The sequence below is a fragment of the Schistocerca serialis genome, chromosome 2 (assembly GCF_023864345.2).
Source record: "Schistocerca serialis cubense isolate TAMUIC-IGC-003099 chromosome 2, iqSchSeri2.2, whole genome shotgun sequence".
Taxonomy (NCBI): Eukaryota; Metazoa; Arthropoda; class Insecta; order Orthoptera; family Acrididae; genus Schistocerca; species Schistocerca serialis.
In genome coordinates, this window is record NC_064639.1 from 582,962,546 (window position 1) to 582,987,687 (window position 25,142).

Genomic DNA, 25,142 nt, shown 5'->3' on the forward strand with positions numbered 1-25,142 from the left:
TCTTCGCCTCACTGGCTTGCACTAGACTTTGGAAAAGGAACAATTCGTCGTTCTATTACTGGAGATAAGTGTAGAGGGGCATGGATAGTTTAGGCCCAACAGCTTGGGGAGATAAAAGAAAACTGCAGACGAAACTTATAGAGAATAAGTCATGGCATCTTTAATGTATCTGTGCATATGTCTCGGACTTCATATGCATGACAAGGGTAACATTAACATTGTTCCATTGCCATTAATGACTGCATCTTGAAAGTGAATGTTTCTTCCGTGCATAGTTTCTTATGATTCAGTCTTACATAATGCATCCATTCCACTTCAATTTTTGCATATAGACCTACCAGGAATTGCTGTACTACACGGTGTGTGTTGAGAATGTGATTGTATGTTTCATTGTCCCTGATCATTAAGCAGTAAGCATAGAGATCCTTGGAACCAACTTTTTGTTTCTTTCTATGCCTGTTTCAGGATGGATTTGTTTCATATCAAAATGATATCTGCCCTGTCTGTGCAGATATATCAATGGATATTGGAGGGCATCACATGAAAGATGTGTCTCTGCAATGAGTTATAGTTCTTCTCAGCTTCTTTGTTCCCATCTTACTTATGTCACAGCTTTTGTGTTCATTGTCCACAATTACTGTGGCGACTTCATCTATCTGAGATGCATTAAATTTGACATTCGTGTTCTCCAGGTGGTCTTTTGTCGGTTCAGATTATAACTCTACAGTCATCAGAATCACTCAGTCTAGTGCTGTTTTGAATATGTGGATCGGTTGATTGTATTTGTTTAAGATCCTCTGTACATTTTGGACTACTTATTGTATCAATCCACTGATATTTGTGCATATTTTGATCAATTTATGTTTCGTCATTTCTGATGAAATATACTTGTAGAAATTTATAGCCTTCATTGGGTAGAAGTAGTAATGATCCCACGTTGTGATGTATTTGTCTTTGGATGGAAAAAAAACATATCAATTTCACCTCTGTTAGCACTGATCAAAGTGACTTCGAAAGAAGTCTTTTGGAACCAGGCATTGTACGCTTTTATATTTTGAAGAAAGTGTTTTGATTCTGAAGTTTCCCCGCAATGAAATCGAAAAATTCCTGTGTAGGTTCTTCCAGTGATGGTAATCAAATTTTTCCATTCATGCAACAGAATCCTGGTGTATCTCTACTGAACTTTTTCACATTGCAAAATTGGCAGATGTTATCCATTTTTTCGATTACAATGTGTGATATTTTCATGGCTGGGTTGAGATTGCAGTTGTGTTGCAGTTCTTGCTTCTTCACTCCATTCATTTCATTGTTCTTCAGTTTCTCTGCTTCTCAAGGTGCTCACTACCATTCGTGCTTTGCGCACTTCGTTTGTTTCGGTTTTTCGCTGTTCTTTTTGCTTTCACCATTTTGATTCCAATCTGGCAAAATCTCCTCATCTTTTATGTTTGGGCATAGTCTAAAATATAAATCAAATCAGCTTTTTATTAATAAATACACTAAGTGCATTTTACACACTTACTTTTGATTTATATTGAGTCACTGTAGAACTTTGACTACTCACACTTCACTCTCTGTTTATTCACTCACTGGACTACATTTTTGGTTCCTCCCTTCATCATTGATAAGAAACTCATGTTCGAACCCACAACAGGTCCTGATTTATATACCCTACCAATGGGTAGCCCCACCAGTGGCGAATTCCAGAATGTACAAAAAAGGCTTGAATGGTCCATCATCTTCCATAAGACACCACAACATTTGAGAGTGTCCTGGAATCTTCTTGAACATTCTGGAATCTTCCCAAATGTTCCAGACTATTCCCGAACATTCCAGAACATCCTGGATCACTGTGTAACATTCTGGAATGTTCTAGAAATTTCTAGAGGGTGAAACGTCCCAGCCCTTCTATATTCAAAAGCATGCCCTTCATGTAAAAATGGAAATCTCCTTCTTGGATGCGGGACACCATATAATTCCCTTGATTGAACTGGGACTCGTTTCTGAGTTTTAGTTGCATGCACATTGTACACTTACTTTTATAATATATATTGATTATACTGAATTGTTATTACTGGGTTGGTAATTGCAGGTTTTTATGGCTGAATACCTCACTCCTTTCTGTGGCGAACACTAGCTGTGTGATGGATAGTGTTATTTGTCCTTCTGGCATTATATTTATGAATGTTACTGTTGTTTTCAAACTGTAATTGATTGAGAGAGACAAATTTTATAGTAAATATATTGTGAGGCTGTTGTCATGATGCCCAGTTGTTTAAAGAGATGTCTACAGGGGGCTCTGGAATGGACTCCACATATTATCCGCAAGACAAACTTATGTGCAACGCACACTTTTATTGGATGTAAATACTATTCTAGAATTTTAGTATGCTAGAAATCAATACTAAAATTAAATTGTATGTAGTACTAACTGAATTTACAGTGGAAAACATAAAAAACACCTATTGAAACAGACACAGTTTGCAGTCAAATTGTGATAGCAGAAAATATAATTTCACCATTCAATTCTGACAGCAAGTGGTGGAGAATGTTTGCAAGTTGTGAGGGCCCTCCAAAAACCAATGCTGCATCATGTCGTGAAGAGCTTGGGTGGGAATTTCTGAAGTCCCCAAGTTTATAAATCAACCAGGACCTCTGTCTTTAATATGATCCACTATCAAAGATAGTAGTTTATCTTCAAATTTCAGTTATTTACATACAATGTTGTGATGGTACTGTTGACAAGCTGTAACCTATTTGTGTGATGGGCAAGTATACCAATTTAACAGTGACTGTCAGTAAGAGCTCGTTTGAAACATCAATAAAATATACATGAAACCAGACATGATATACATGAATTAGAAAATTTTGGAGAGTTAATACATTGTCACACATATTGCCCAATTTCACACACATCTCAAACAAGTTGCTAGTCTGTGTGTCGAGGCTGGAGAGCCTCCGGTGTCCATTCAGCATCATCTCCTCGTGGTACGGCAAGCATACAGGGCCAAGTCCACTCCTATTTCGTTGGGGTCCAACACCTTTTCACAGCCGGCACTGGAACGTCTCTTCCGCTACCGTCTGAAGGCAACAAAGCTGTTTGGCATCCGTGCAAAGGAGAGTCCCGAGTCAGTACACCTGGAGGGCATTAAGGTTCTCAACGAGGGAAGGAATAGGGGATCTCCCTGGCTACTACAAAGGCCGAGATTACTTCTTGATCTGGCTGCTTACAAAAAGTATTGCACCCTGGACCACCTTTTTAAAATTAAATTAACTGAGATTTTAGATGACCATTCAGATTTTATTACTGTTTACATGGGTGGGTCTAAACAGGGTTTTTTTATGGGCTGCTCTGCTAAGTTTCCCGATACTGTCTGTAGGATAGGGCTCCCGGAGCAGTTCTCAGTTTATTATGCAGAACTGTTTGCCATTCTGAAAGCATTAGAGCATATGCGACGACATCATGCCAAGAAATTCATCATCTGCTCAGATTCCCAAAGTGCTCTACACGCGCTTGAACAGATGTACCCAGCAGATCGGATGGTGCAAGAAGTGCAGGACACACTCCTGCTCTTGCAAAAGCAGGGTAAGGATGTAATTTTCTGCTCGGTTCCAGGGCACATAGGAATTCTTGGAAATGAACTTGCAGATGCGGCTGCCAAGGAGGCTTGCTCCATCCCACCTCCTGCTCGCTGTTCCGTCCCTCTGCAGGCAATATCATCATTCGTGACTCGGAAGGTCATGCGTTGGTGGGAGGCTCAGTGGCTGGAAGTGAGGGATAATAAGTTGTGAGCAGTGAAGGATTCTGTCCGACCGTGGCTTACCTCCTTCCGACAACGACGAGCTGAGGAAGTAGCCCTTCCATGGCGTCAAATAGGACATTGTCCATTGACACATGGTTTTACGTTACGTCGTGAGGAGCCACCAACGTGTCAGACATGTGGGACAAAGCTGTCGATAGGACATATTTTAACTGGGTGTGTTTTATATGTGGGTTTGAGGGAAAATTTAAGTTTCCCACCAGACCTGCCCTCTATTTTAAATAATGACGCGAGTGTGGCTAGAGTTTTACGTTTTTGTGTTATGTCTGGACTTCTTCCCAAAATATTGGGATTGAGATCTTAATGTGCTGTAAAGTGGTTTGGTCACTCATTATTTGTAAGTGGTCACCCATCCACAGTTAATTATTTTTACATGTTTTGTACCGGTATTTTATTTTTAGTTTTATCTACCTGTTTTGATGTGCTGTGTCCAATCTTGAAATTTGAGCATTTAGAATTCTCGCAAAGATCGGCTCAGAATTGATTCTTGTTTAACAGATCTTGGCTGCACTTGTCAACATTTATTTTGGGAACGGGCACTGATAACCTCGTTGTTGTGCGCCCTAAAACACTAATCATCATCATCATCATCATCATCATCATCATCATCATCATCATCAAACAATGAAGTACTGATCTGAATCATGTAGTTATGACTAACCAACAGGCTTCTGTACCCGAGTTTAGTAATGGGGAACTAGTGTAGTCAACAAGCTACATAAGCAACTCCAAACAGAGCAGGAAGCTGAAGAAATTTTACCATCTTTAATAGGCATAAGTAATTAAAGTTGTGCCAAACTTTAAAGCCTTACTGCAAAAAGGGCTGGGATAGCAAGAACAGAATGTCTTTTCTGTGTTGTTGATATAATCTCATTTGTACCTCCACATTTCAAATGAAATGTGAACGGGAACATACTAAAAAATTATTCTAGATTGAATATGGAGGAACAATGTTTTCTAAAATTTATGTTGTAGCATATATTCACAGAATATCCGGGTTGATCAGCAGAAATAGTGAAGAGTACGGTAGAACACATCACCTATCAGCAATGACACTATCGACAGGGAAACTATTCATCAGCACTACATAATCATTATGATGACTATGACGGCATGCAATCATCAATATTTTAACAATCAAAGTATAGGTGTCCAAAGACAGTATGGTAGGTTTTGGTAGACACACATTCCAGCGTGTTACAAACTTGAAAATACCACATTACAGTGGGAAAATAGAAGTTTACAGCAGGTACATAGTTATAACTACAAAATGCATACACAAGCTTGTTGTCTTGAAATATTTACTGGTTCTATCGACTCACGACCAAACTATCACCTTCCAACCTACACAGATCTTGATCGATGCAACAGATCAGTCAACACAACCTTCATTTAAATACAAAATAGTGTCACAGTTCAAAGCATAACTGAACAGCTCTATCAAAACACATCATGTCATAGTCAGCCGAGGACTTTTTTTTTTCTCTGGTAATAGTGGCTGGGGCTAGTAACAAGGTTTTCCTTATCCTTTTTTCAAAATTTATGATGAAATAGCAATATAGTTATATAAATGACCTAAAACTGAATGTGGAGGTTAATGGAAACAACATTTTGAAAGACGTGTGACAAGAAAGCTATTCAATTTCTACAAATTCTAGTGGATAATTTCATGGACATTCATTGGATGAGAGATGATTAGTTATTTGTGTAAGCTTTATTGGTTTCATGTGAGGATACTTACTGCTTACAATGAGGCTAGGAGTGTAAACACTGAAATCTCTGAGTAGCATGCATGTAAGTTAGTACTTATTAAGATAGAACACAGAGAAGCAGAGGTGACTATCAGGTACCTTCAAGGAGCTTACAGTGATTTGGATTCTATTAAGAAACACAGACATAAATCTAATCGCGTATCTGTTAGCAGTCATTATAGACATGAAATAGACTTGTCATTGTCAGATATGGCCGGACCAGAACCATTAGAATACAATCACTGTACTGGGCAAGACACTTTAAATCCTGTAATATATGAATAAAGGAAATATAAGTTGGCACAGTATAGGTAACATTGCCATCAATATACAATGAGCAAAGTTAGAAAACACTTCATGTACATTGGGAACTGAAATTCTATTCAATCTCACAGTGCTATTATATTTGGTGACTGTTGTCAGCCTCAAAGATAAAAGCAAATGGATAAATTTATGAACAGATTTTGGCAAAAAGTGAAAGAAGTGGTAAGTGATAGCTTAAAAAACCAAAGACTGACAATGGATTGAACCTGAGACCATCAAATCCATAGTGTGGCACTTCACCACTGAGACATTGAAAATGAAGTTGAAGAGTTAAGTGTTGAACAAGTAATAATTAGATATGGAAAATTCAGAATATAAACTGACTTTTGATGCCATCAATGGGTTGATGAGAGTCTGATTGATACCGGTTAATAATATTCGTAGAAAAATGTTTGATTTTATAATTGTAATGAGGTTTTAGGAGTTCACTTAAGTAAATAATTCATAACTATCTGAAGGAAGGATAGGACTTAGCTGTAATAATTGCTCGAGCAAGTGTCTGATAGTCACCTCTGCTTCTCTGTGTTCTATCTTAATAAGTACTAACTTACATGCATGCTACTCAGAGATTTCAGTGTTTACACTCCTAGCCTCATTGTAAGCAGTAAGTATCCTCACATGAAACCAATAAAGCTTACACAAATAACTAATCATCTCTCATCCAATGAATGTCCATGAAATTATCCACTAGAATTTGTAGAAATTGAATAGCTTTCTTGTCACACGTCTTTCAAAATGTTGTTTCCATTAACCTCCACATTCAGTTTTAGGTCATTTATATAACTATATTGCTATTTCATCATAAATTTTGAAAAAAGGATAAGGAAAACCTTGTTACTAGCCCCAGCCACTATTACCAGAGAAAAAAAAAAAGTCCTCGGCTGACTATGACATGATGTGTTTTGATAGAGCTGTTCAGTTATGCTTTAAACTGTGACACTATTTTGTATTTAAATGAAGGTTGTGTTGACTGATCCGTTGCATCGATCAAGATCTATGTAGGTTGGAAGGCGACAGTTTAGTTGTGAGTCAATAGAACCAGTGAATATTTCAAGACAACAAGCTTGTGTGTGCATTTTGTAGTTATAACTATGTACCTGCTGTAAACTTCTATTTTCCCACTGTAATGTGGTATTTTCAAGTTTGTAACACGCAGGAATGTGTTTCTACCAAAACCTACCATACTGTCTTTGGACACCTATACTTTGATGGTTAAAATATTGGTGATTGCATGCCGGCATAGTCATCATAACGATTATGTAGTGCTGATGAATAGTTTCCCTGTCGAAAGTGTCATTGCTGATAGGTGATGTGTTCTACCGTACTCTTCACTATTTCTGCTGATCAACCCGGATATTCTGCGAATATATGCTACAACATAAATTTTAGAAAACATTGTTCCTCCATATTCAATCTAGAATAATTTTTTAGTATGTTCCCCTTCACATTTCATTTGAAATGTGGAGATAAAATGAAATTATATCAACAACAGAGAAAAGACATTCTGTTCTTGCTACCCCGCCCTTTTTGCAGTAAGGCTTTAAAGTTTGGCACAACTTTAATTACTTATGCCTATTAAAGATGGTAAAATTTCTTCAGCTTCCTGCTCTGTTTGGAGTTGCTTATGTAGCTTGTTGACTACACTAATTCCCCATTACTAAACTCAGGTACATAAATAATTCATAATAAGTATTATGCAAGGGACCTGCTATCTTCAGTGACCAGAGTGTCATATTCCTGTAAACATACCAACCCTATGGAAGTGATTGATGAACCTTGTAAAGAGACAGCTTCCTCTAACATTACCTCTCTTCAACAGAAGTTATCTATACCAAAAATACTTTCCACTTTTTAAACAGGTTAATACTATCTCAGCTGTTTTTCTAAAAGAATTTCATAAGATTTTGTACATGCTGTATTATATTTCAGGTTAATATTTATAAAAAGAAATTACTTTATTTCTGTTGTTACAATAGATATGTACTAACTCTGTAAGTATAGTTAACATTACTATTCTTTTAGAAACATTTGAAATGACAAAATATCTGACACACTTAAAATTCCTATTATTAATTGTGCACAACTGGACAATATTTATTATGTTTACGCCTGGATTCATTTATAAAATAATAATAGAAATTAGTACAAAGTAATTTGTCAAGAAAGTTTGTAAACTCTTTGGAATAGTGTTAGTACCACAAAATGTAGTAGTAGTGGGCATGCTTCTGTTGTGATCAGACGTGTTTCTAATTTTGGCAATAACACTGTAATTTTTGATTTTGAAGTGGAAATTGTAAAGACAATGTGATATTGAAAAATGTGATACAACAAAAAAATTACAGAAACAGAAATTATGGAGCAGGATTACTTCAGCATTATCATGTCATTTGGAACCTACAATGTCAAAAATTTCAGAGTCAAGAATCAGCCCCTAGACATGAAGAACTGGAGCCAACTATGAGAAAAGACGATATTGTAAATCTTACTCCTCTCGAATCTTATCAAAAGACATTTAATATGAAGTCAGCGAAAATCAACAAATGATGTGAGGGAGGGTAAGATTACAGCCTTTTGTTTGTTTGTGCAATGCCCACAGGAGAAACTGCATTTGTGAGGACTGCATTTAAAACAGAAGGTTCATTGTTCACTTGCATAGGCTTGGCATGTTTACAGGAATGTGATACTCTGGTCACTGAAGATAGAAGGTCTCTTGCATAATACTTATTAGGAATTATTTATCTAAACAGAAGTATCAATATAGCTAATGATCTTCTGAAAAATATAAAGGGCAGTCAAATGAATATGAGGCAGATGGAAAAAATGTAAACTGTTTAGTATTTCAAAAGTAACCACCATATCTGTTTACACATTTATCCCACTGTGAGACAAGTTGGTCAACGCCTTCATGGAAAAATGTCTGTAGTTGCCTACAGAACCATGATTGTACCCAGATGTGCATCTCTTAGTCCAAAGTAAATCAACAGCCACAAATGACTTTCCATGTGGAAATCACATGGGTAGAGATTAGCACTTAATGGAGGATATGTAAGGGCTTCCCAGTGGACCTTCTGCAGTGCACCCAAGATGAACTTGACAACACATGGATGCTCCACGAGTTTCGCTAGGAAGTCCCTACACATATTCCATTAAGTTGCAATCTTTCCCACGTGATTTCCATATTTTTGGAGCACTGAGGAAAGACATGCTTCGGATGAAGAGGTGCACATATGGGCACAATCATGTTTCCGCAGGCAACTGCAAACATTTTTCCATGAAGGCATTCATCGGGTTTTCTCGCTGTGGCCTAAATTTATTAATAGTTATGGTGATTAATTTTGAAATAATAAACAGTTTACTTACTTGTGTCTCATCTGTCTTGTTTTCATCAGACTGCCCTTTATAAAACAATGAAAGTCCAGGATGGAATAACAGAAACATAGAAAGGCTATACTGCTCCTCATCACATAGAGTAGGCACTGAATGGCAACAGGCACAATGAAAAGCTACTAAACACTTAAGCTTTTAGGCAAATCCCTTCTTCTGAAGTATAAAAAACACACACATTCATAAAAACACAACCAACATACACTCGTTCACTGTTTGTGGGCTCTAAGGTTTTCCATTCCATTTTAGGAGGGGATCCTCTAGATGGTACATGAGTAGGTTGGCATAGGATGGTGTCATGTTGGTACCCTTTGCTGTACCACAGATTTATCTGTATATGATGCCTTCAAAGGAGAAATAATTGTGAGTGAGGGTGTAGTTGATCATGGCGGCAGGAAGGAGGTTGTAGATTTGGAATCAGTCATATGTTGGAAAAGATAGGGTTCAGTAGTAGCTAGGCTATGGATTGTGGGGATGTGAATGTAGAAGGAGATGGCATTGACAGCAATGAGCAGGCCACAGGATGGTAAAGGAACAGGAACTGTGGAGGGTCAGTGGAAAGAACTGCCGGCATCTTTCAAATAGCAGGGTAGATTACGGGTGTTACAGAAACACAAATGGCAGAGATTAATTGAAGAATATTAAGGAAATATAATTCATCCATGAAAGAAGAGGCTTAAAATATACTTTTAAAGACCAATTCTTGAGTGTTCATCAGTCTAGGATCCTTGGTAGTGTGGATAAATAGAAGATATACACAAGCTTGCGGAGTACAGATGTAATGTAGACGTTCCTTCCATTAGAATGCAACTCAACGCTACACAACTTCATTTGATAGTTTTAAAATTGGTTTTCTACACATATATTAAATGATAAACAGTTTTTATAAAAAAATAAGAATTTATTATCTTATGAGTATTTCACAGATGTAAAACTGCTCTTGTCTATTAACAGGCAAATTTTTGATATCACAGTTCTTATTTCTTCACAATAACATACATATTTAAACACTGCTTTCATGATGATTGGTTCATCTTTAGCAGTAATATATTATTGACAAAACAAAACACACTTGAAAAAAGAGTGTTCTCCAGTTATATTATGATACAATTATTTTAGGCAGAGTCTCACAGATAAGGTTGCCACCCATTATACAGGCGACTTAGGTTCACTGGATCTATAGCTTGCTGAATGAGATGGTTCACTTGACCAGCAATACTACTAGCACTCCCTTCTTCAGTACCATGCAGCTTTTGTCTCAGCCGAAGTAAAGCTCTCTCTGCCATTTTATTCACCTCATTTGAAGTTTCTGTAATGAATTTCAACATACATTAGTAGTAATGAACATCATATTACAAGTGTGTGCGCGCGCACACACACACACACACACACACACACACACACACACACACACACACACACACGAGAGAGAGAGAGAGAGAGAGAGAGAGAGAGAGAGAGAGAGAGAGAGAGAGAGAGAGATATATATACAGTTTACTGGGGGAAAAACCAATGTTAAAAGGCAAACAGTGCACTGGCTGACAATCAGCTGAAAACACTAAGTTGAAGATTCAGTGAACACATGAGTTTATGTGTGTGGAAAAATGTGCCACAATCTGTTTGCCACACATTTGAACTGCAATCATAATGCTCTAGATAAAACTATATTGGGTAGCAAGAACTCAAGGAAAGAAAGCTTTACAACTACATGTACATTTTTAATGATGTACAATTGACAAAACACGGTTCAGATGAAAAATGACTAAGTTCCACATCAAGTATTATTGACATGCACAGGTATGACACAAATTGTGGCAGCACTTTCGTTTCATTAATGCCTCTGCTGGGTTTGAGTGGAACATATTAACCATACCAGCGAGATGTGCTAGGCACAACATTGGAAATTAATACCAATTAAACACTATACGTGAAAGTATGGGATGTGATCAGCGATTGTGAAATATTCAGTGATTTGATTGGCAGCACTAGATGTGGTCTGGAAGAAGTGCTAGCATCAATGTGCAAGTAGATCATGGTTAAAGCACCTGGTCATCGCACACTAAATCAGAATTTGATTCCACCATCAGGCTAATATTTTTTCTTTATCCCCCATTGTAGAAGATGCCAACACCCTTTCAGTGGTTTCTTCTTGTGTTTTAATGAGTACCGCACTCATGTTTATTACCTTTTCCTTTAGAAAACTGTGGTAGTAGGAGCAAACAAAAAGTGAATCGTATAACCCACAAACCTTTCAATAGAATTCATCAAAGTCAGTGCAGAGAGAGAAAATTATTATTTTGAGGAGTAAGTTATTTTATATCAATCAGATTTCTATCAAAATTTTATTGTTTATGAGCACATATTTCAAATGTAGATGAGAGTAATCAAATAATTAATCAATTCTTTGACACAAATGAAACATAATGATATATTTCTTTAAACAATTACACACTCAAATGTAATCACCAAGCTCAACAGCAGTTGTTTTACCCTTTTATTCAGGAACACTAATATTCACTTTTACTCTCAATGTCAAAAACAATCAGGTCCAAATTACATTGCTGAAGAGAAAGATTTGAGCATTCACAGAAGCAGCAGACAGAACAGAAAAGTAGATGCAACAGAAAAAAAACTTTATGATAAAATTGAGCAAGAGAGAATAAATGTTTAACAATAAACTCAATAATTTTGGTCTTTAAGTACAATTACAAATGTGTTGGGACACACAAGTTCAACTATTCAATGTATGGGTTTAAATCCTTTCAGACAATATTTATTAAAATCTCATAGGATATGTATGATGACCCGAAATAGATAAGTAGGTATGAAACTGCACAAATATTCAATGACAGGACAAGTGTAAGAAATGTAGAATATGGGTTTCAGCGGAAATTGTAGCTCATTTCTGTGTAATTTTCTGCAGTCTACAGGTATGAAACTACAGACACCAGGTGATGGTAAGGCACTATGCTTTGCCTTAGAGCATAATAGAATTTAAGTTGAGAAAATGATTTTGATTTAACTTTTTTTTTAAAATTTAACGTCAAGATACTATCATTACTGAAAACGACTTTAAATTTAGAGGTTATGTGCCTGCCATGGGAGAGTTCGTTAATGTGAGACAGCTGGATTCTGACTAAACCAAGTAAGTAGTCACCTTAGCAAGAAAGTATCAGAACTTAGTTCTCTCAATAACTACAGCATAAACCAGTGACGAAAGACTGTTACGCAGCTATAAATTGTTGAGAATCCTTAGTTTTAAAGGTGTCGAACTTAAAGTTTTTTGAGTACATGTGCTTTTAGAGCTTTAATATCTGAAACTGAGTAGTTGTTGCAACATTTTATCATTATATAATTCACAAAGTACTCTTTCATTTACTATAATGAGCTGTCCTTCAAACTGATAAGCACAACTGTGTGGTTAGGTTTCTAGTGCAAGATGGCTTATTCCTAATATGTAATACCACAGATGTACTTGTATGTGAAAGCACTGCATATTAGGACATGCTACATCATATTAATATAATTTCACCCTGGTAGCTGTGTTCAGATTTATAATTTTACTAACTGGTTTGACAGTTTTGTGAAATTTGTGAAGCTCTCACACCACACTGGTGTTACTTATGTTTTAATGTTTGACTTTTTGAAGAACATTATGTTTTATATTTGAATGTATGACTTGAGCAACTCAGCTCTTAAATCACTGTACATCTTTGACGATATGTTCTTCATGTAATTACCTTATCTTCTGATGAAGTCACCCTTAGAGGTGACAAAACCTGGTCAAAGTATATAGAAAACCTAAGCAACCGGTTGGCAGATTCAGGGTGTATACATGGACAAGGAAAAAAAAAATCCCTGATTTTTCCCGGATTTCCCGGTTGAAAATACACTTTCTCCCAGTTAAAAATACACTTTTTCCGTGTTAACTGACAATATACTTTTCTTCGGCACTGTAAAACTTATCAATCGTTAGAATGTTTATTGTTTTCTACACAGACGTAGAATTTTCCGGGACTTTAGAAAACGAAACCCAGGGGGGAAAAAAAACGCGTTTTGGAAAGATCTTTGATGTGCAGCAACATGTACGCTGCATTTTTTCATATTACGGAGGTATAAATTCGAATTCCACCAAACACTGCATGTTACTTTCCGAAGCAATGAAATCGAGATTGCGATGCGCTTTTGTAAGCCAGTCATAGCTCATGTCACGTGATCTCATCCGCTGATGACAGCATATGACAGGTGATGTAGTCAACGAATAGCAAGATCACTCTTAAGTAGTGCGAACACACAAAAAAAGACAGTTAATGGTGGAAATTAATAGACATAGTGTTGCTACAAGAAAAACAAAGCTTTCACAAATAATACTCGCCTCGAAGATTAATAAGCTGCAAGAGAAGCTAAGCTTCCACATATAATGCTGATCTTTTTGCGCGTGTTACACTTTAATAACATCACACAAATGTGTCAGTAAAATTTTTAATAACGACGTAAATGTCTGATCTTCTGGGCTCGAAATTCTTCTAGATGGTCATCCTCTAAGAGTTGATTTTTGAATGAGAGTCAAACGCTCTGTGATCTAAGAAATTCATCGAACATTCTCGCACATAGTTCATCTTGCGTAAAAGGAAATTTACTTTGAAAGTAACACTTTTCAAACCATCATTGGCAATATTTTCCCGTGACCTGCTAGAAATTGGTTCGTTTCAGCAGTTGCCAGAGTGTGCCAGATAACAGGCGTCACTGTGCCTGCGCAGCTACGATGACGCAGGAAGCCTGCATGTTCGTACGTGTAAAACATTAAAAGATCTTGCATTATGTCATAAAAGAAACAAGCCATCAAAGGATACTTCAAGAGCATCAAAATTTCGTGAACCATACTAAAATGCGTAATTCGGCTTAAAATGCACAATCGTAGGCTATGTCCAGATTCGGATGTAAATTTTCTTGAGTACCAGTACTCTACTATCTCATGTTTGGTTCATTATTATGGCATAATGTCATACGAGCTAGAAGATGGAAAACGTGCACTTGAAATGCTGCGAGTATTTTAATTCATTTGGTAGCTCCCGGCCACAGAAATCCTTTTTGTTTCCACTTAATGTGAGAGCAATAACCGAAGAGGAAACAGCAAAATCACTAAACGTAAACACGGGTCACGTGGAGACTACCCACCTCCCAACTACAACTCAGACTGCTCTGTGCATCAGCCTCGGATCTACGATTTCCGAACCGGAGCAATTTAGATAGTGGCGCCAAGAAACACATCTGTCGCCAGCCGCGCAGGATTAGCCGAGTGGTTTAAGGGTATACGGAATGAGTTTTTCGATGAAAAAATCGATTTTTGGGTAAATGCAATTTCGAAAAATTTAGGCACTCCCGTTTAATACCATGTATAAAATATTTGGATGACGTGAATAGAACTATTTTAAATCATTTTTTAAAATAATTTCGACACACGATGTTCCGCACCTTGTATATGAGACGCGAAATATACCCGATATAGACAGCCTTGCCAGAGATATAATTGAGCACAAGAGAGTTAGCTTTTCTGTTGGCTGCACTGCTAGACAGTTGACAATAGATTCTGCACCATTTGTATTGTTTCCTTTGTGAGTACATCCATGTCATTGTTGTGAATGTCGTATGTGGAAAAGTCATTGAGTTTTCTTTCCTTCAACATGCCAAGACCTAGTCTGAAGGTATTTAGAAAGCGTGTACATTGGCGCAAGAGCGTAAAGTGTACTAAAAATTCATCTGATTCATCTTCATCAGTATCTGATGTCCCAGTAGCGACTAACCTCAACACTGGTAGTGATACATTGAGTGATGCTGCTGCCACTACACCGTTAAGTGCTTCAAGAAGAAAACTAGCTGGAATTGAAGAAGAATACAAGAAACTAAATGCTGGGACTACAAAATATGAGGTAATTAACGTCTCTTTATTATCAGACGTTTTGGAGAACAATATGTGCTGCAAACAATGTGGAAAATGTGGTGTTTCATTGAAAACAAACTTACAAGTAGGACTTGCTTGTGAATTAGAGTTGATGTGCAGTTATTGCAAACACAGTGTTACTTTCTTCAATTCCTCACATGTTACTGCAGATACAGGTAAACTATACGATATAAACATTAGACTGGTTTATGGATTACGGTGTATAGGAAAGGGCAGGGCTGCAGGTGCCATGTTGTGTGATGTGATGAACCTCCCTCCTCCACCTTCAAAATTTAACAAACACATAATTGCAATAGGCTCTGCTGTGGAAGATGTGGCACAGGAAAACATGAAAGATGCTGTTGAGGAAGCAGTTGTTGAAAATAATAATAGCAGAGACTTGTCCATAGCTTTTGATGGAAGCTCGCAGAAGAGAGGCCACACATCTCTGAATGGTGCAGTAACAGCTACAAGTGTGGACACTGGTAAGGTAGTTTATGTGGCAATACTTTCCAAGCATTGCAGATGCAAGGAGAAAATGAAAAATAAACATGAAGAGGAGTGCATGGCAAATTACTATGGGTCAAGTGGTGGTATGGAAGTTGCTGGTGTAAGAAGTATTTATCAACGCTCAGTAAAATGGTACAACGTTAGATACATAAATTATCTTGAAGATGGTGACTCAAAGGCTTTCAAAGAAATTGAGGAACTGAGACCCTATGGTAACGATGTGGAAATTTCCAAACTGGAGTGTGTTGGCCATATTCAGAAAAGGATGGGATCAAGACTTCGACGGCTCAAGGCTAGCACGAAAGGCAAGAAATTGAGCGATGGAAAAACTATAGATGGGAAAAATAGACTGACTGATGCTGCAATAGATCATATTCAGAAGTGCTATGTTCTAGCAATAAGACAGAATACAGCAGATGCAGAATTAATGAGAAGAGCAGTCTGCACTCTGTTTTTTCATACAGCTTCAAACAACGAGAAAACATGGGCTATGTCCAAAAGGAGACGATAGTTGGTGCAAGTACAACAGAGGCAAGGTAACTAAGAAACAATACAATCACCCTCATCACCTGCCATCTGCCATAATGGATGAAATAAAACCAATATTCCGAGACCTCGCAGATATTAGTCTACTAAAGAAATGTCTTCATGGCCGGACTCAAAATCCAAATGAGTGTGTGAACCATGTGATATGGAATAAACTACCTAAAACTGTGTTTGTGGGTATAAACACACTTCACTTTGGCGTTTATGATGCTTTTTCATCATTCAATCAGGGCAATATAACAAAGTGCAAAGTTCTGCAGAAGTTGGGGCTCTGTGTAGGACTACGAACGGCCGCAGCTATGCTTTGTTTGGACAAGGAATGGCTCAGGTCTTCAGATAATGCCATAAAAGTATATTCAAAGATGGCTAGACAGCATAGCAGAGCCATCAAGAGGAAGCTGTTGGATGATTCTGATGATACAAGCTATGGAGCAGGCTTGTACTGAAGTAAAAACTTTGAAGCTAATTTCCCATAACTTTAGTTTTTTTGTGTATAAGGTACATTTTTTCAGGGCCTATTTATAGTAGAAAGATGAAATTTTCTGTAGTTGTTCCTTAAGACCTTCTAATATATCTGAATTAAAAGATATGTGGAATTATTTTGTATTAGTGGATGTAAATTTTAAAATACTTGTTAAAATGTATAACTTTTTTAACATTTACAAAAAATAAAATATCTGAAAAACTATACATTATTTTTTCAAAATTAATAATTCAGCATAGAAGCAGAACATATCTCTGCGTTCTGTGAAAAAAATCAAGCGTATTGTCCAAATAACAAATGAGAAAATGTTCCTAACTTTTAGCTCAATTTAACATTGTATGCATAGGGCGTTCCATATACCCTTAAGGGGCTCCAGTCATGGACTGCGCGGCTGGTCCCGGCGGAGGTTCGAGTCCTCCCTCGGGCGTGGGTGTGTGTGTTTGTTCTTAGGATAATTTAGGTTAAGTAATGTGTAAGCTTAGGGACTGATGACCTTAGCAGGTAAGTCCCATAAAATTCCACACACATTTGAACATTTTCTGTAGCCAGAAGCGGGAGAAGGTAAGGTACTAATCGCATGCAACTCAACTGCGCGCACGCGCAAGAGCCCGCCTGCAACTGCTCAAATGAATCTAATGTAAACAACTGTCACGTCACGCTCATCGGAGGCAATTTGTTGTTAGGAAGCACTGCATATTCTTCCTAAAGCCTTTGACACAATTTGGTTGCCAGATGCTTGTATGAGCACAGTGTTTTGTTGTTGTAATGGCGCATTTCCTTTTCGACTTAAGTGTTATTTTCGTTTTTTTTTTCTTTTTTTTTTTTTTTTCTAGTTCATGTTTTGTTGCTTCAGTACTATTCTGCAAAAGCGGGATACATTAATACCCTTCATTAGAGTATTGGCTCTTACCAGTCAAAATCACAAAAATTCAACTGGTAACTAAAACAATGAAAACTTCCTGGAATTCTAAAAAATTCCCGGGTTTTTCCCGGATTTCCTGGATGTACTGGGTCGAATACACCCTGCAGCTTTTTACATGTTTTCCAAATTTGTGTATATGGTTGCTGCAAACATCAGCCATGTTCAAAGTTGTATAAAATTTGTTGTTGTCTGTTGCATTTCTGCATTTCAAACAGATCCAGATCTCAGTCATCTGCTTGATCAGATTATTATTAAATTTCCTCAAACCTTTTCTCATTTCTTTCTGAGTGGTCGTAATTAAAAGTTGTGCATTCTGCTGTATCTATGTCACTTATCCTCAATGAGCTGAATGGTAGTAACTTAAAGTTGGCTGTTTTTGTTAGATTTACGGATTGGGAACTTGCTTGCTGCAAATTGAATGCCTGCTCTAATTTTTCAGAGCATTTGTTTAATTCCAAGGACTTCAGATCATCTGCTAGATCAAGTTTCAGAGATACCATCTACTGAAATCTATTGAATACAGGCACATCTGTGCAGTACTGTTTCTTGTTAGTGTGGATTAAGTCGATTTCATCTTCAAGGGGCAAAATGTGTAGTATATTGGGTGTTTCTCCTGTGGATTGTCAAGTGTACTTTCCCTGCTGTGTCAGTAGATGTAACAATTTCGCGTTTGCAATGTGTAGCTGGAATCATCCCAAAAAAATCCTGCTCATACATTCCACATACGATGCCCAGTGTCGATAGCAAGTATCAGTTTGTTTCCCATTACAAGCAAACTGATATTTAAATCATAATTTTATGTTTCCATTTGACAGAACTGTCCCAAATTGGACTAGTGCATTATTTGTTTTATCGATATGTATTAACCCTTGAGTGTGAAAAACACAATTACAATTGTTTTGGAACATTCCAGTCTTGTTTTGCAATGGCAAAACCGTATCTATTTCTTCATTATTGCTTCAGCTAACAAGGTGATAAATTGGGTTGTCATACATTCAGATGAGCAACAGTAATATAAAATAAACATTGAGCTAGGTCAGAAACAAATTATGATATGTGCAAGAAAATGACTCACACTACAAGCTAGCGGCACAAACCCACAATGATGCAGTTGTTTGCAAGATAATGAGCAACTGAATATTTGGCTGGTCGGGCTCTGATGAAATTGCACTGTTTAATGCTTCAAGTGGGTAATTACTGTGGGATAACATCTGTCCGTGGCCGAATTGTTTTATAATGGAACTTTATTTCATTATTTTTAAATTAAACAGTGCTGTAGTGCACATTATTTAAGTTTATTTTATGGTTGTTTAGTTAAACTAAGATTCAACTATGATTTTGCTCTTACATGTTTACCTTTTTAACATTAAGACAGCTATTCTTTATATCTGTACACAGTGCGCTGCATGCTCGCTCGTGTTATGAAAATCTGTGCACCCTGTCACGTGTTACCAGAACGTCAGCAGTGACAGATGATTGGTTTTGCATGGCAGTAGCAGTAACAGCAAGCCAGGGTGGTGCTGTCACTGCTGGAGTGCCCCCCCCCCCCCCCTTTCCCATCCCGTTAATACACATTGAAAAAAAGCAAGTAACGCACTAGACTAATTTAGGACCAATCTACTGAGTACGCAAGTAAAATTCCACTTTAAAAATCATTAACTGACACTTCCCATTGACAATGGGCATCATATGTGAGACATGACGAGCAAGATTTCTGTGATCTGACACTAGCTACAAGCTGCAAAACTAAGATTGCAAACATCTGCCAAAACACCAGTGCTCTGTCAAACTCTTCCCGCAGTATCATATCTCCCATTTCATTTTCACCTACATCCTCTTCATTTCCATAATATTGTCCTCAAGTACATTGCCCTTGTATAGGCACTCTATATACTCCCTCCACCTTTCTGTTTTCCCTTCTTTGCTTAGAACTGGGTTTCCATCTGAGTTCTTGATATTCATACAAGTGGTTCTCTTTTCTCCAAAGGTCTCTTTAATTTTCCTGTAGGCAGTATCTATCTTACCTCTAGTGAGATAACCCTCTACATCCTTACATTTGTCCTCCAGCCATTCCTGCTTAGCCATTTTGCACTTCCTGTCGATCTCGTTTTTGAGACGTTTGTATTCCTTTTTGCCTGCTTCATTTACTGCATTTTTATATTTTCTCCTTTCATCAATTAAATTCAATATTTCTTCTGTTACCCAAGGATTCTATTAGCCCTCGTCTTTTTATCTACTTGATCGTCTGCTGCCTTCAGTACTTCATCCCTCAGAGCTACCCATTCTTCTTCTACTGTATTTCTTTCCCCCATTCCTGTCAATTGTTCCCTTATGCTCTCCCTGAAACTCTGTACAACCTCTGGTTTAGTCAGTTTATCCAAATCCCATCTCCTTAAATTCCCACCTTTTTGCAGTTTCTTCAGTTTTAATCTACAGTTCATAACCGATAGATTGTGGTCAGGGTCCACAACTGCCCCTGGAAATGTCTTACAATTTAAAACCTGGTTCCTAAATCTCTGTCTTACCATTATGTAATCTATCTGAAACCTGTCAGTATCTCCAGGCTTCTTCCATGTATACAACCTTCTTTTATGATTCTTGAGCCAAGTGTTAGCTATGATTAAGTTGTGCTCTGTGCAAAATTCTATCAGGCGGCTTCCTCTTTCATTTCTTAGCCCCAATCCATATTCATCTTCTATGTTTCCTTCTCTCCCTTTTCCTACTACCGAATTCCAGTCACCCATGACTATTAAATTTTCGCCTCCGTTCACTATCTGAATAATTTCTTTTATTTCATCATACATTTCTTCAATTTCTTCATCATCTGCAGAGCTAGTTGGCATATAAACTTGTACTACTGTAGTAGGCGTGGGCTTCGTGTCTATCTTGGCCACAATAATGCGTTCACTATGCTGTTTGTAGTAGCTTACCCGCACTCCTATTTTTTTTTATTCATTATTAAACCTACTCCTGCATTACCCCTATTTGATTTTGTATTTATAACCCTGTAATCACCTGACCAAAAGTCTTGTTCCTCCTGCCACCGAACTTCACTAATTCCTACTATATCCAACTTTAACCTATCCATTTCCCTTTTTAAATTTTCTAACCTACCTGTCCGATTAAGGGATCTGACATTCCACGCTCCGATCCGTAGAACGCCAGTTTTCTTTCTCCTGATAACGACGTCCTCTTGAGTAGTCCCCGCCCGGAGATCCGAATGAGGGACTATTTTACCTCTGGAATATTTTACCCAAGAGGACGCCATCATCATTTAATCATACAGTAAAGCTGCATGCCCTCAGGAAAAATTACGGCCGTAGCTTCCCCTTGCTTTCAGCCGTTCGCAGTACCGGCACAGCAAGGCTGTTTTGGTGAGTGTTACAAGGCCAGATCAGTCAATCATCCAGACTGTTGCCCCTGCAACTACTGGAAAGGCTGCTGCCCCTCTTCAGGAACCACACGTTTGTCTGGCCTCTCAACAGATACCCCTCCGTTGTGGTTGCACCTACGGTACGGCTATCTGTATCGCTGAGGCACGCAAGCCTCCCCACCAACGGCAAGGTCCATGGTTCTTGGGGGGGAGTTGGTTGGTTGGTTGTTTGGGGAAGGAGACCAGACAGCGTGGTCATCGGTCTCATCGGATTAGGGAAGGAAGTCGGCCGTGCCCTTTCAGAGGAACCATCCCGGCATTTGCCTGGAGTGATTTAGGGAAATCACGGAAAACCTAAATCAGGATGGCCGGACGCGGGATTGAACCGTCGTCCTCCCGAATGCGAGTCCAGTGTCTAACCACTGCGCAACCTCGCTCGGTCTTGGGGGGAGTATAAGCATGGCTGCACCTGTCCATACATTTGCTGAGCAAAGAGCTCAAGCTCCTATCAGTTAATCAGATATGCATGAGTTATTGTTCAGTTAGAAAGGGGAGACTTCATAGAGAAACAAAGGAGAATGGCAGGTAACTATGTGGCATAACTGCAGCATGAATGGTAAAAGTGTCTGAAACTAGTTGCTTGTAAAATCCTGAGAGATAGACTGATTAAAAAAATGATTGTTTGATTCACCTGTACTGGTGTCTCAAAAAATAGTGTGTTACAAAATTATGCCCTGAGGGCAGATATTGACTCACCTCTCACCTTAATGGTTGTACAGTTTCTATACAGAATATCTCAAGACGAATCAATCCTACTGTATTTAGTTAAACACAATAATGATGATAATTTTCTTCATTTTATGTAAGAGCTCCTTCAAACTCCTGCCATAAGTACTTTGTAGTTTACAGAGAAGAGTAATGTGGACATACTGAGAAACAAAACTGGAACAAGGACACACTGAGGAAGACATCACGTAATGCAATATATGAAGTGGTTTATGGCATAATAGTGTAAGTCAGATTTTGATGAAAATGAGTTACGTTCTATGTTATATAACGGAAACCGCACTCTTTTGGATGCCACAATGATGTATGTCGTCGTATGCACAATATCATCACAGATGGCACCACAAGTTTTACTACAAAATGGTTTGTATGATACATGTTATGGCAAAGTGAGGTATGTCTGAATGCTCTGCGATACCATGAAACAAAATCAGATTTTCTGTTTACATGTTGTGGCAAAGTAAAGCAAGGCTGACTTGCACCACATTGCCATGAAACATAATTATATTTTCTGTTCCACCATCAGGTGGTTTTCATTTCTGTGTTATTATTAGTATTATTTTGGAGGAAATTTTGTTTGATGTATTTTTGTGTTAATTCAAACTGAAATTTGTGCAATTTATACACAATTATGATGATAATACTAATATAACTTAATTATGCTCAAGAATTATTAATACAAAGTGAAATACATCGGATTTACCATAATTATAGTGATAATATAAATATTACTGCACTTAATTTATGCTTCAGTATTAACACTATCTCTTACTAGACTCAATATCCATATACATACATAGGCTTCTCTGTACAATGTTTCATAAATATTCAGTTTCTCAAAATGAGCAAACATGACTTTGATCATTATGCCACAAACCCCTTCACATATGTGATTGTACTGGGAGAAATACTGTGTGTGAAAAATTATGTCAGATTCTTACCTTCCCCAGCATCAGTTTCATCTCCCAGTGATCCTGAATTGGACTGTAGATTGTAGGCTTTCTTCGGTGTAACTGACCATGAGTACAATGGGTCATACAGTAAAACCTCCAGTATTGTTAATATAGTTTCTTGATTTTGACGCAGCACAGACATTGTTTTTTCACAACATCTGCAATAGATAAGATGAAAAAATAGATTAGATAGTTGTAAGCAGCAAAAACAGAGGATTAACCAAGGGTTACACTTTTTCTACTAAATGTCACCTCCTGAAAACGCCTTCAACTCCAGATGCCCCCATTCCATCAACAATATCTCTAGTAAGTCGAAAAGGTACAGTTTCTGGTGTTGGCAGTATGCGTCCCATTTCAAAAGCAATACCTGAAGAGTATGAAAGACACATGAGTATTAAGTAACACAACATCCAAAGCTAAAGTTACACACACATACACAAGAGGAAGGATAAACTTCCAAGGAAATAAGTGTAAAACAGCAATAATAATCAACTTTTGTATGTCAGACTGTTCAAGAATGGCTTTGAAAGTACAATACAAATTTGAAATGAGTAAATACAATCACTCACTAATTAAAAAACAAACTGAACGAAAACATACACAAACAAACAAACAAACACACACACACACACACACACACACACACACACACACGAAAGTTCCAACACTGAGCTACAATATTGAAGTTCTTGCATATAGTCCTGTTCATTTTATTATTTATCTTTAAACAGACAATAAGTAATTGTAGTGCATTACTTCACACTGTTTGTGACACAGAAGTGAAAAAAGAAATCAGATTAAATTATGCATATAGCTCTTTTAGCACATTGCGACTGGTGGTGGATGAGGGGATCTTTCACTTGATTGACATGGGAATCACTAATCCATTCAAGGTTCATCAGGAGATGAGGAATATAGACAAAATAAAGTGCACTCTTGCCAGTTTCTCATAAAGTTAGGCAATTCTCTTGTGATACACAGCAATGCACATTAAAAAACTGATGTTTCTTCTCATCTTGCATTGGAGCAGACACAGATTCCACCTGAAAAAATCAGCCAATAAGTGTCAGCAATTCTTGCTGATATCAGTTATAGCCAGATGGGAAAAAAAGAGTGCAAAACATGAGCTATTTTGGTGGTGTTGTTACTGTAATATTGCTCTTCATACATCTGAGTGTTAGGTGTGTGTAAGAATGGTACAATCCTCCCCCCCCCCCCCCCCCCCAAGAATAAAAACAGAGCTAAGCAACAGTATTCTGTATATCTGATTTTTATAATATATTCTAAAATATTCTTATGAATAGTCATACCAGGTTTTATTGTTTTATATAAGAATTTGTTCAAATTTATTTAATTAATAAAAGCTATTACTTTTTAAATATGTGATAAAATAGGTAGCACAACTGCCCAGCCATCTGTTTGATGTCAGTTTTGAATGCATTAAAATGTACCTGCTTTTCCAACTAAGTTATTCAGCTGTTGTTTACATACCAATTTATATTCCACAGGGGAAATATTGGAGGGAAGAAATATTTGTCTTTGTGCATATGAAGACCTCTTGTACTACAGACATTGTAACACTAAGACGGATCTGCAAACCAAAATTGTGCACCATCTGCTAAACTACAGAAGCACTAACATATAAGGAAATTTTTTTAAACTTTCTCAATATTTGTGAACCAATATTCCCACATTTGTTGGCAGGTTCTTAAGGAGTTCATACTAAACTTTGAAACACTTCTTGTGTTTTAGAAAGAAGTGCCATTTATATGAGAAATTTGGTATACATAACTGTTCATAATGTCCTTTTATTATTGGTGACAAATGTCACTAAACAGTGAGGGTACAGTAATGAGTGGATGGAAATATTCTGAGGTCTTTGAAAGAGGGCTTAGTATGATGATGGTACTTTTACTTACTGGTCACTTTTACAGAATTAATGCTTTATCAAGCTTCAGTAACATAAACAAAACAGTTTGCAGGTCAACATAAAAGAGACTTCTGTGTAAGAAATATGCAACAAGTATATCAAAATTTCACTTCATTTGCACCTCAAAACTGAAAACCTGATTAAGGGAGTACCAGCCAGAGAGTTGACTATTACTATCAACATCTTGGGTATGTATATAACTATTATTATTCTTCTGTGTATAACAGATTTTGCTAGATTTAGAAGTAAAATTTTCTTTCTGGTCCAGTATCACTATCTTGAGTTACCTGGTATGGTCAAACTTGAGATCTGGCACGAAATACTTGTCAGCAGAAAACTGTACAATTTGGTGGGCCTTTAATGTCTTTCAGCTATAATTTTTGTGGGTCATGAAAAAACCAAACACTGACACTATAACTT

At 37.4% G+C, this 25,142-nt stretch overlaps 1 protein-coding gene across 1 annotated transcript in view; it reads right to left on the reverse strand.

Moving 5' to 3' along the window:
- Positions 1 to 10,157: 10,157 nt before the first annotated feature.
- Positions 10,158 to 25,142, reverse strand: part of LOC126456248 (serine-protein kinase ATM-like) — a 445,804-nt gene continuing 430,819 nt past the window's right edge. Inside the window, exons 56-58 of the mRNA XM_050091998.1 lie at positions 23,045 to 23,159; positions 22,781 to 22,950; positions 10,158 to 10,586 (exon numbers count right to left, since the gene is read on the reverse strand). Coding sequence (XP_049947955.1) covers positions 10,405 to 10,586; positions 22,781 to 22,950; positions 23,045 to 23,159 — 467 coding nt within the window. The 3' untranslated portion in view covers positions 10,158 to 10,404. The remainder of the gene's footprint in view (positions 10,587 to 22,780; positions 22,951 to 23,044; positions 23,160 to 25,142) is intronic.